Source organism: Enhydra lutris, unplaced genomic scaffold (assembly GCF_002288905.1).
Source record: "Enhydra lutris kenyoni isolate GAN:26980312 unplaced genomic scaffold, ASM228890v2 scaffoldscaffold20, whole genome shotgun sequence".
Lineage (NCBI taxonomy): Eukaryota > Metazoa > Chordata > Mammalia > Carnivora > Mustelidae > Enhydra > Enhydra lutris.
Window position 1 is genome coordinate 25,859,003 of NW_019154104.1, and position 12,791 is coordinate 25,871,793.

General features: G+C 39.6%; 1 protein-coding gene across 2 annotated transcripts in view; it reads right to left on the minus strand.

The window, feature by feature from the left end:
* LOC111148489 (autophagy related 2B) overlaps nt 1-12,791 on the minus strand; it is a 77,319-nt gene that overhangs the window by 23,864 nt on the left and 40,664 nt on the right. For both annotated transcript variants that reach the window (XM_022505070.1, XM_022505071.1), the window contains exons 19-30: nt 10,912-11,069; nt 10,365-10,537; nt 9,667-9,817; nt 8,246-8,445; nt 8,016-8,096; nt 6,721-6,827; nt 6,466-6,558; nt 5,564-5,634; nt 5,075-5,151; nt 4,433-4,603; nt 2,737-2,878; nt 904-1,106 (exon numbers count right to left, since the gene is read on the minus strand). In XM_022505070.1, coding sequence (XP_022360778.1) covers nt 904-1,106; nt 2,737-2,878; nt 4,433-4,603; nt 5,075-5,151; nt 5,564-5,634; nt 6,466-6,558; nt 6,721-6,827; nt 8,016-8,096; nt 8,246-8,445; nt 9,667-9,817; nt 10,365-10,537; nt 10,912-11,069 — 1,627 coding nt within the window. The remainder of the gene's footprint in view (nt 1-903; nt 1,107-2,736; nt 2,879-4,432; nt 4,604-5,074; nt 5,152-5,563; nt 5,635-6,465; nt 6,559-6,720; nt 6,828-8,015; nt 8,097-8,245; nt 8,446-9,666; nt 9,818-10,364; nt 10,538-10,911; nt 11,070-12,791) is intronic.

Here is a 12,791-nt window from a genome sequence, read left to right on the forward strand (position 1 = left end):
ATTCAGCATCAAATGGACTTTCTAGGTAAATCACTCCACAAGGAGTCTTTCATAGTCTTCAATCTAGCTTTTACCATTTGATAATAAAAAGGCACAGATTTAGTACGTGTGTGTTGATGTGAGTGTGTGTCTGGTGTGTGTGTTTATAGTTCTTTAATTCAAAGTCAAGACTACATTCCAAACTTGCCATACTTTAACATATGGATCAAATTACCATGATCCTAATAATGAAATCATCCTGAGTTTGACTGCTTTTTTTTTTTAATTTCCCAGGATGCAGTAAAACAAATACATTCACCAAGTCACTACTGAGCAATTTAGTATGTATATGTGCTAAATGGCGATTTCATAAGTTCAACTCCAGCACTTAACTGATCTAGTGAGCTGTGCGCTCATTACATCCAGACCACACTTTTTAAATGGAAGCAGGACTCTCACATGGCCAATTACACTTATCAAACACCCATCAGCCTTCACACAAACCACGTCTTACCTTTCCCAGTTCCTGGACTAGCAACTCTGGATAGCACTCCTTTTGCCACTTCCTTGCCCTGAGGAGCTATCTTAACTATGCACAACATCTGTAGTTTGATAATCTACGTAGAAAATTTTGCCCTGAAACTAATAATACACTATATGTTAACTAACTTGACTTTAAATAAAATCTAAAAAAAAATTTCGTTTTTAATTTTGCAAATATTGAGCATTCTTCTCTGAGTTTTAGAGCGATATGTCACAGAAATAGTATAACAAACATTTGCAAAGCCTCAATAATTACAGAATGAAGTCGTTGTGAACTGCCAAGAGTTATAAAAAAATCTGAAGACTCTTTCTCAAGTACCCTTTGGTCAAATCAACTTGTAACACTACCTTAAGGCCTCAATTATAGTATCCATTTATTACCTGAACGTTTGCTCTTGGTGCAAAAATAATGCAAAAGTCGTCATTCTCCGTGGGCACACGTGCCATGGCATCACTAACCAAGTGGTGTGTGAATGAGGCGTAAGGAGGGCCAGGCTCCTGGGACACATTTCCACTCTCATCTGGAAACAGGAAGAGGTCTGAACAACATGGCTCCTGAGTTTGAGATTTTTCATCCAAAACACCTAGGTAAAAAAGAATACAACACTCAGTTTTGGCACATTTTGAACAGTAATGCTCAGTACACATTTTAACCACATGTCAGATACACATTACGTTGAGATGTTTTCACCTGCAATACCTCATTTATTTCTTACAATAACCTTCCCATTACTAAGAGAAAGACTGACAGTAAGTTTGACGTTCTCTACGAGAACAGTAAATGACGGTCTCATAAAGTCACAGTGAGGCTCCTCTTAGTTATCTCGCGTTAGAGAAGCTCCGAAACGGGCAGCAGCTTGTCAGTGTGGACTGGAGTTTTGTTCAAGCCAGAACTGCACACTGACAACTCTGTCCTGTGAGTGGAGATCTGTAAACTTCCGGAACAATGCTGCAAGGGGAGGAACCACCGGTTACATCTGGCAGTGTCTCCCCTAAAACTATAGGAAATCTCTGCTTAGAGAGAGACGGGTGGGGGAAACAGTGGCTAAGAGGGTCTTTGGCCAGGGAGTGGTGCCCTACAGTAAGGAGGCTACTCTCTGGGGCACTGGATACCCAAATGGGCCACCTGTTCTTAGGCAGCTGTCAACGTGGTTCACAAAAGACTGCATGCATGCCAAAATCTGTCACGTGAACATACATTTTTATGCATTTTTAATACATAGTAGATCCACTAATTCTTTCTCCATTCCATTAGTCATTTCAAGCACTGTGACATGGACTGGGAAGGTGAAGATGAATGAAGTGATGTTTTAGCTTCCACAGGCTCACAGGCCCGATTTTAAATTCTTCTGCAGCAGCACCTTGGACATACTCATCCTTTGTAAGTGCCCGGTGCGCCTGAATATTGAAGCTGCTCAGTAAATATTCGTGAAACATTCTTTCCCACATAAGTAGGCTAGCTGCTAATACAATGTAATACATAGGAAGCTGTAAGTTCTGTTTCCTGAGTTCTAATTTATGCTAAATTAGAATAAAATCAACAATTTAACCCTAAACTTTTATAATACCATGAGATTTTTTTTTAAAAAAATTAAGATTTCAGAACATACAGAAATGACTACATTCATCCAATTAGAAAAAAAATATTCTGGCCAATTCTTTCCAATGAGAAGGGAGCCTGGGCTGCAAGATAATTAAGGCTTCTGCATGCTTCTGTGCCTTTGTCAACGTTCATGACCTTGCCAAGACGACCTTCTCTCTCCCCTCCACATACCTAAACCCCAGCCACTCTTTAAAAAATTAAGCCAATTCCTCTCACTTTCACTGAAATCTCATGAGACAATTCCAATCCCTTCCAACCAGTAGATGAGGACATGACACACGCTGAAGCCCTCTCTTACGTCATTTCCTAATCATTCTAAGTAAGAACATCAGTCTGGCTTAGTGCCGATCTGTGTTAGGAAACTCGAAGCTAACAGAAAAGATAAGCTTGGACTTTCATTTAATCTGGGCCCCCACAGCACCCTGGGCCAGTGTGTGTGTGTGTCCTGGATGCTGGATCAACTCAAACCGATTGGCTAATAAGTATCCACCAAAACGCAGACTTGTTTTTTCTTTAATAGGTGACTTACTGCAGAACCTGTAACCATACAAATAGCTTAAGCCTCAAGTGAGGCCCCAGGACTCCCGGGGAGGAAGGCCAGCCAGTCCTACCGTTCGCCTGAGCTTGCGCAGATGCGGCGGTCTGCTGCAGGTCTACCTCCTCCATGGCGTCACTCATCAAATCGCGTAACATCTGCTGGTCTGCTTCAGGAAGTACTGGACCTCGTGAAGAAGAGCGGCCGCTGGAATCTACCTACAGCCAAAACACCTAATTAAAAATAACTGAAAATGCTCTAAGGAGCAAACTACTCAGCATGGTGTTGTCCTAGAAACACATGGCATTTTACTAAGACACCAGAAACAGGAACAGTCATCGTTCTACCTTCTGCCGGGCAGTGGCCGCATTCTAAGTGGTTGGCCTCATCATCACCCCAACAACTACTGGCAAACAGAAATGAGTGTGCCATCATCTCAAAGCCAGCACTGAGAGCCGGGGTGGTGGAGAGAGCGCATATTAGAGGAGAGAGAAACTAAGAACACTGTAGTGAGGCCTGGGGGGAAGCAGTCTCCTTCTGCAGAGTGCTCAAATCTGGGGGCTTCCCCAACTCTCACCCCATGGACAAAGCCGCTGGAGGGCGGAGTCTCATGTCTTAGAACGGACGGACAATGAAGGGTAAGGAGGGGACATAAACAGCGGGGGAAATCTACCACGTGGGGACCCACAGGGTTCAACTCCAGCACGGGTGCTTAAACATTTTGGTTAGTGAAATGTGGGTTCATTATATCCAGCCCAGGCTTTTTAAATGGGAGTATGACTCTAAAATGAAAGATCCAATTTGAAAGGGATAATTTAAAACAACTTTCAATAAACTGGAGAATGTCTTTAAAAAGAAAATAAACAGTAGAGAGGGAGTGTCATGAACTGCCTTCTTATCAATGAGAAAATGGCAAGAGCAAGGAGTCAAAACCTGAAGCATAACATGGATGAAGTGCAGGAGCATCTGAACAAAAGACAATGCAAGGCCAGTCAGACCCTTACTAGAGGCTCCATTATCTACGAGACTGAGAATCCTGTTCACAGAGCAGGCCATGAGAAAGAATGAAAAACCACCAAAAAGTTAAAAACGCTAAACAAACCAGACTTTGTTCAATCTGTACATAAGAGAGGACAGAGAGGTGATACTTGGGGGCATGAGAAAGCCCTGACCCATAAATAAAAGTATCTGAGTTTTGTTGCTATTTCTGCTACTTAATTTGGGCAAATCGCCTAATTCTCTGGGTTTTAACTTATTCATCTTTGAAACAGAGATGATAATCTTCCGTCTTTATCACACTGAATTCAAGGAAATCACAAACAAGAAAATACACTGAAAACCGAACAGAATCATATGTAACAAACAAAAGATTACGTAAATCTTCCGGTAATAATACTAACGCTTGTATCTATCCTGTCATAAGCAGTTTTACAAACGAATGCCATAGAACAAGCTCTCGTGCGCTACAGGTGTTCTTTCTTCCTGGAGGGGAGATGAAAATAATTCAAGTCTGGAAGATAGGATTGTGTTGGCTGAGAAGATTAATGTTCTAAAACAAGGTATACCAAATGGTAGAATGGTTTTCCAAAAAGGCCTATGGAGTCATCTTTCCAGACCCATCACCCTGAAGGGAAAGAACAGATGGGTGATTTTTCAGTTTCTTTTCTACCTCATGACTGTCATAAAGACCTCGCTGATGCATACACGTCACGCACGTGACTGCAAGGTGTCCAGGGTGAGTTAGTTCTAATGAATCATGTTGCTGGCTATACCTTCATCTTTCTCTGAGGGGCTCCAGGCTTCATCTCCACCTTGTTGGCTGCATGTAAGTCCCCGTAGCTTGCAATGTACTGAATGAGATTCATGAGTGCAGCACAAGAGTCCGAGCACGTTCTGATATGCACAATGTCACTGGAACAGTGTAGCTCGAAGCGTGGCTCAGTCTGGAGGGAAATAAAAGAAATGAACAGGTTTTTCAAACAGGAGTAGAAAGTTCTTCTTTTGCATAGGCTTACATTACATAAAATAGAATTTTCCTTGCCACAGGAAATGTATATTTTAACTATATCCTAATTTGAAAATATTTTATCTATTTTTGACCAAAATAATTATATATATATATATATATATATATATATATATATATATATTTTTTTTTTTTTTTTTTTTTTTTTTTTTAAAGATTTTATTTATTTACTCATGAGAGATGGAGAGAGAGGCAGAGGGAGAAGCAGGGAGCCCGATGTGGGACTCTCTCCCAGGACCCTGGGATCATGACCTGAGCCAAAGGCAGACACTTAACTGACTGAGCCACCTAGGCACCCCGACCAAAATAATTTTACAGTAAATTCAATTCTTTAGTCTCTCCTATAAAAAAATAGAAGTAAAAATTTCCATTTATTTTAATAACTTACTTGTTCTCCATCGGAATCAGATTTCACTGCAGTTATGGTTAATTCCAAAAGCCCCATATCCATCACACGAACATAATCTAAAATTTTTTAAGTTAACAAAATATCTGAGTAAGGCCTTCAAAAAAATGCATATCCAACCAAAACGTAATAAAACTAGCATCTTAAAAAAAAAAAAAAAAAAAACTAGCATCTCTTTAAAATTCATGGCAATTAGTGGTACAAATATTTAGAATTGAATGGAAATATAGTTTCATCCTACAAAAGTCCTGTAATTCCCTTTATTTTACTTAGGAACAAAACAAGTCTTACATTAAATACAGTACATGTAATCTGATAAACTTAACTGACATTCTAAGGACAGTACAACTTCAACTGATATTTAATAAGATCCTTAGTTCAATAGCATTATTCCAGAGTTCAAATGCTCTAAAATATTCACATATGAAAACTAAAGAACATTCATCTATCTCAAATTTTTTCAACTCTTACCTCTATTCAAATTTATAGTAACAGTATTACACTTGTCAGACAAATGCAAAGCAGCTTCATCCAAGATTATTCTGAGGAAACAATATTAAAAACATCCAAAAAATTAACTCTGAATACACAATGCGTGATCATGACATACTTCGTTGTATCATTCTTCTGATGTACAAGTTATCAAAGTCCCATGTAGTTTCTTACAAGTGGTGTCTAACATTTCTTTAAAACTCATTATTTCTGAGTGCTGAAAATATTTAAATGGTGTAAAGAATGAGAATGAATCAAACTGGAGGGGAGATGAACCATGAGAGACTGTGGACTCTGAGAAACAAATTGAGGGTTTTGGAGGGGATGGGGGGTGGGAGGTTGGGTGAGCCTGGTGGTGGGTATTAAGGAGGGCATGGATTGCATGGAGCACTGGGGGTGGTGCATAAACAATGAAATCTCAGAACACTGAAAAAATAAATTAAAAAAAAATTACATCTATACTTCACACCACTCACAAAAATAAAATCCGAATGGATCCAAAAAAAGAGAGAGACCGAATCATCTGCGCCAATTAATTTTACATTTTCAGCATTTTTTAATAGTACCCACATTCAGAAGATCTAAATTGTGAAAATAAAGTGCTATCAAGTAGTGTAGGAAGTTTAGATTTCTGTTTTTAAAAGTAAACCATCTCAAGAATCCATTTCATCTCTAAAAATAAAAAACAATGATAAACAGAAGAGATAAGATGAATCATCTGAAAATGAAAAATTGAAAACCTGGATAAAGGGACATGACTATGAGCAAAAGAATGCTGATTTTTACAAAAGGTTGGGATGTCAGTCAAAGAAGTTAGCTCAACACCAGACAGCATGTTTGGAAGAGCTGCATTTGGCAGACAGTCAAGTTTATCCAGGCACCTGAGAGTAGACGAGGATTTGTCCAAGGCAACACTACTCGAAACGCTGAAGGTTTCCACAGTGAGAAGAGATCGGATCGGCAAGTGAAGAGGTCTAATACCAAAAAGAAACAAATAACATCAGTTTGCTGCAACAACAGAAATTCCCTTAAAAGAACATTTTGAACCTTAATTCTACAATCTGAATTACGTATTTTTTTCAAAACTTGACACACATTTTGAATAAAGCTTTACTTTGTTCCATTTGCGAACTGACCTATAATCAAGGGCACAGCTCCAGAGATGCACATGGAAAGTTGTAAACGAAGTTGGAGGATTATATCCCAGAACAGGTTCATCAGCAATGTTCAAGAAGTATAAAATCTACAAAAACAAAAATATAAAATGCCCTGCTTTAGAAGGGAAAAAAGGTTTGATAGGATAGCCTTAATACCAATGTAAAATATCTCACAAAAAAAGCAACCATTTTGGGGGGAAAAAAATCAATGCTAAAAGGAAAAAAAATCATCATTTTGAAGCAATTCATTTTAAAAAGTATTTGCAAAACCACTCCTGAGTTTGAAATGAAGAGCCAGCCCCATCTGACAATTGCAATGCTATAAAGTCTTGAGAAAATTATATCTTGTCAAAGATATAATTCATAACAAAATCATTATGCAAACTAAAGTATGTATAATATGCTTGCACATTATTTTGCTTGGGACAATTCCTGAAAAAATAAATAAATAAACTTTGCTGAAGATTGCTTACACTCCATCTGGTTTTCTATGTAACCCACTTTTGGGAAAAGCTTTTTTTCCTTATATTATACCTAGCTCAGTCTGAAAACCAGACTGTCTTACCAACATCTATTCTCCTGTATTTCTATCTAAATGAGGTTAGACTAAATCTCCCCCTTACAACTGAGTTCAGTGTTCACACCAACTATCTCTCTACCCTTGCCACAGAGATCTAGATCTCCTCAGGTTTCCTAAATACTTTTATGAAAGCACTCTGGAAACCTGCAGGTATAAAAATATTTTACTATTTTCCAGCACAAAGAAAAAGCTCCTCTTTCTAAAGAAAATGAACAAGAATCACAGTGCACTCATTTTCATTTTTATTAGAAAAGAGCCAAATGTATTTCACTAATCAAACACTGTAAATTAATTACAGAAATCCTTATAAATGCCTCGAAGCATGTTACTGGCCTAGGGAGTAATTGTGAAGTTATGACACTTAAGGAGTGAGGACAAGTCAACACATCATTTGTCGCTCCTCTATGTCAGGTGCTCTACAGAGTCTGGGACAGAGAGTCCTTTCCCTTAAATGACTTAAAAGATAGGTCTGCCTTTGAGATGTTTAGGGTCAAAACTTGAAGTTAAAAAATCAACTTCATTCTGGAGTGGTGATAATGTTCTATTTCCTAACCTAAGAGGTGGTTATATGGAGTATTTACTTCAATGATAATTCAGTGCACACTGATCATCTCTGATTTGTGCCTCTACAGTGTGTGTATTACATGTCAACATAAAGTAAAAAGCAAATCGATATGTACATAACAACTCTTACCTGCTCATGCCAGCTAAGCCCAGAAGGAAGCATTCTGTGCTGCAGTGTGGCTCCTTTCAGCCCCACAGCAATGAGAAATTCCTATAAAAAAGTTACACTGATCACCTACATAATCCTCTTATTCAAACTTAAAAAGTTTTTCTAATGAATATGTTGTCTTTCATGCAATCACTTTTAGCTAGTAATCAAATGAACAAGTCTTTAATGATATAAAAGTACAAAACACAAACCTTTGTATTGGACTCTGACTTATCAGATAGTATTTTAACTGCAACAGAAAGCATATTCAAAGTGTCTCCTGCAACGCCATCTGTAGAAGCTCTACTGAGGCCATCTTCCTCAGAGGAATAAATAGTAGGTTCCAACCAGTGTGGGCGGGTTGAACTGGGCAGTCGTGTTTCTGTAGGGAGAATCACTCCATCTACCACACCTACATCAACAACAAGGTGACAATGAAACAAAATGATAACCGGACATTAGTTCACAGACTTTCACAACTCAAAACAAAAATCCATATGCTTCCACTGAATATAATCCTGGAGGTAAAAATGACCAAGCACCAGCTGCACATTAATAATCTGTACCTCTCTGCTAATGTTGGTATGACTGATAGTACCCTACTTAAAAAAAAAAAAAATTATGAAATGCTAAGAGAATTAAATTTTAAAAATCTGATAAAGGTTAAGACTGTGCAAAGTATTTTCTGTACTTTGAAGAAAAAAAAAAAGAATTTGTATCTTCTATTCACAGGGGAACAGGGAAAGTGCTCAAAAGATGGTAAATTCTTTTTGTTACCAAAAGAAAATGCTACTAAAGAGAGAGAGTAACGAATGTAAAGTCCCATCAACTCATTAGTGGATAATAAGATACAGCACATCCATAAAATGGAATATAATTTGTCAGTAAAAGGAATAAAAGGAATTACACTTGGATGAACTTTGAAAACGTCATGCCATATTTTCGTATTTGAAAACGTCATGCCAGTCACAAAAGACCATATATTATGTGAGTCCATAAACACCCAGAATACACAATCCACGAGGCCAAGTAGATTAGAAGTTATTTAGTGCTGGGGGGTGGGGTGTTGAAGAGCCATGGGAGGGTACAACTAAAGGGTGCACAGCTGCTTTTGGGGGCGACGGGAAGGTTCTAAAGTTGATCGTGATGATGGTTACAACAACTCTGTGAAATACTAAAATCCAGTGAAATAGATAGTTTAAATGGGTTAATTGTATGCTACATGAACTACTGTACTTCAATAAAGTTGTTACCCAGAAAAAAAGTCAACATATAATTTATGGTAAGTATTACTTTGCCGGTGGAATCAGAACACTCCACAGAAAATAATCTCTAATATGAGAATTCTGTTCTCAACAGATTTTCTTTACTAGGGGGCACACGGGTGGTTCAGATGGTTACATATCTCCCTTCAGCTCAGGTCCCAATCCCAGAGTCCTGGGACTGGGCTCCATGTGGGGCTCCCTGCTCAGTGGGGAGTCTGCTTCTCCTTCTCCCTCTGTCCCTCCCCCCACCTGTGTTCTCTCTCTTTAATGAATGACTAAAATCTTTAAAAAAAAAAAAACTTTATTAAACAAAATGTAAATGGGTCTGAACAGAGGTGAACAGAACACACATTCAACGTATGTCCTACCTTTGTGGTAGAGACTAAGACTGCTGGAATGAAGGCAGATGTAGTGTTTGTCATCACAGCCTTCATACTTGGTCACACAAAACAACAAACCACTGTTGAACTCTAACCAGAACTCGCCATGCTTATTTTCCAACAGCTCTCCATTATCTTGCTAATAAAAAGATCAGAAAAACACAGAAGTCATTAATTTTTTTCATTTTGTTGCTAGTCAGCATACATCACTAGTCTTTGATAGTGTTCCATGATTCACTACTTGCGTTTGACACCCACCAGTCATTATTTAAATGCAGAAAAGTCAGAATGCCCATTGGGTTGCCCCTTCCTGATACAGCCTAGAGGATTCTCCCACACGGCAGCAAAGCGGTCTGAATCCCAAGCTACGCAACGTGGTGGCACGAAATGCTGTGCAGGGTCCCCCATGCAGAGTGAATCCCCAACTTCACCGTCCTCTCTAACAGGTAAATTACTAGTGATCACCTCAGCAGAACCAGCATGTTTGCAACCACACAAGGTTCGTCTTGCGATCCACAGTGAAAAGCTCACTGTCCAAAGCCGCCGTCAGGGCAGAGCACCTCAGAACCTGGACCTTCCACAGGCATTCAAACAACCTCCCGCCACCTCACTGATGGCAGGTGCAACCATGGTGCGTTTAAAGTAAAATATAACTGAAACAATACTTTGCCTTTGCAAATCCTTACCCTAACATCTGTAAACACTGCCATTAGTCCATGGTTAATACTCAGAAGAACTGAGAGAAAACTCTGTGAGTTCTTGTTCTGAGAATCTAGTTTTTTTTTCCTACGGGAACGATAGTTGGGATCGACAGTAGAAAAATACTGCAGCGTCTCCTCCTCAGATCCACTCTCCTCATCTGTGAGAAATAAATGTCATAGTGATATAGCCCATGGAAATAAAATAGCAACTGGAGTATCATCCCCAAAATACCTATTTTACAACAATTTTTCACCAAGAATCTACAGGACAATAAAAATGTACTTTCTGTATTTTTCTTTTGCACTGAACTTTAAACAATGTACATACTATCACTATAAAGATAACATTTAATTTATAATATTCGCAGTATATAGATAGAAGAGGAGAAATACTATAAATCACTAAAAGATATAAAATATAGTTACAAGGGGAAAATATCCAAGAAACATTTTAAAATCTATCATTTGAAAAGGTTACTGCTTTATTGATAAAAACGGCATTTTAAGTCAGAACAAATTTAAAATATATTACCGTAGTGCACTGTGGATTTAAATGGACTAAAACTATCTTTGTTGAAGGTGTTAATCAGCTGACTGGCTACAGAAAGACCAATACCATAGGAAATATTTTCAAATGTCTCCACTGGTGAAGGAGCTGTTGGTTCCCACAGCAGCAAGTCATTAAAGATCCTATGGAAGACAAAAGTTGAAAAATACGTAACTCATAGTTTAGCTCAAGTTAAACTCAAGAACATGTCTTTAAGAAGTCACATGAACGGGGTGCCTGGGTGGCTCAGTGGGTTAAGCCTCTGCCTTCGGCCCATATCGTGATCTCAAGGTCCTGGGATGGAGCCCCGCATTGGGCTCTCTGCTTGGCGGGGAGCCTGCTTCCCCGTCTCTGCCTGCCTCTCTGCCTATTTGTGATCTCTTCTCCCACCCCACTCCAACAAATAAATAAATAAATAAATAATTTTAAAAGTTAAAAAAAAAAAAGTCACATGAACAATAATTTTTCTAAATGGGAAATAGAAATTAGATCCTACAAAGTAGGTTTTTTTGTTTGTTTGTTTGTTTTAAAAAGCATTATGTCCTTTCAATGGAAGTTACTGATGCGGCTCTACTGAGGGCAGTAAGAAAAAAATCTGTACAATTAGGTACAATTAGCTATCTGCCTGCTTTTACCTATGCTGTGTGCACCAAATTACATACACCTAAATGCACTTTACAGGAGGAAGTAACTTTAAAAACATTAAAAGAACAGAGGAAAGGCTGTTCACACTGGAGAGCAACTCTATAAACAGTAACAGCACGCTGTCTCATCAGCTGCCCTGTCTCCCCCAACCCCCGAACCTGCCCCCACCCTGCCCGCCCCCACCCCAGCCCCGCCAATCCCATGGGGCAGCAGGAAGAATCATTACTCTCACTTCACACTTGGAGAAACTGTCTCCTAAAGGTTAAGTGCCTTACCCAAGGTCACACAGCTAATTTGTGGGAGGACCAGGGCCACAGCCCAGATCCTGTCCAGCTCCCAAACCCAATTCAGCTCTCCTCATTACTCACTGTTCCTAGGGATAACTCCTTTCTCTCTCTCTCTCTCCCACAGAAAGCACCACTTCCCTGGGAAGTGGGCATGGACTAAGAATGCATCCGAAATAGGAACAAAGACAGGAAACCCTCTACTTGCTGCACAGCCAAGTCAATCCTGGTGATTAATGGGTGATACACATCAAGCTAGACTACTAGCACATCCTACTTTTTCAAAGAAATATCTGTCACTACTCAGATGCCCTCCTGCTCCTATCCCCCCACCCCCCATTATCACCCCTGCTCTAACATTTCTATTAATACTCAGACTTCACAATGTCCTCTCTGAAGCCTGCTGTTAAGATCTGGACCCACAGTGAATCCTTCACATACGTAACTCAATCATGGAGCCTGTAACAGGATTTTCTTGCTTCCCCTTCCAAGACTGTAGCCTCTCAGAGAAAGGGCCTTAGGTCTTGGTCATCTTTATCTGTGCCTAGCACAGTGGCTGTCACGCAGCAGGCACTGAGGGTTTGCAGCTGAGAGGACCATGGATGACTCGCATGGCAGGACTGCCAAAGGCACAGCCTCATGGTAAAGCCTAGTGTGAATACCAATCAAGGTGCCAAGCGATGACATAGGCCTGGCCCTTCCTGTGAGAAGCCACTTGTCTAGGAACTTCCTGGGCCAAGTCCTAAGCTTAGAAAGTATAAACCAGGACCGAGTACCGTGACTCTCAGTAGGCTGAAATCCCCACCCCAAAAGCTCTCCATCTGGAACCATCTGTAGGTGAAGAACACCAGGGATACAGGGCAGAAATAGGTCTCACCTCAGACACAACATAGATAGCTATGCCCCAGACTGTGTGGTACTCACTGACTCACTGCT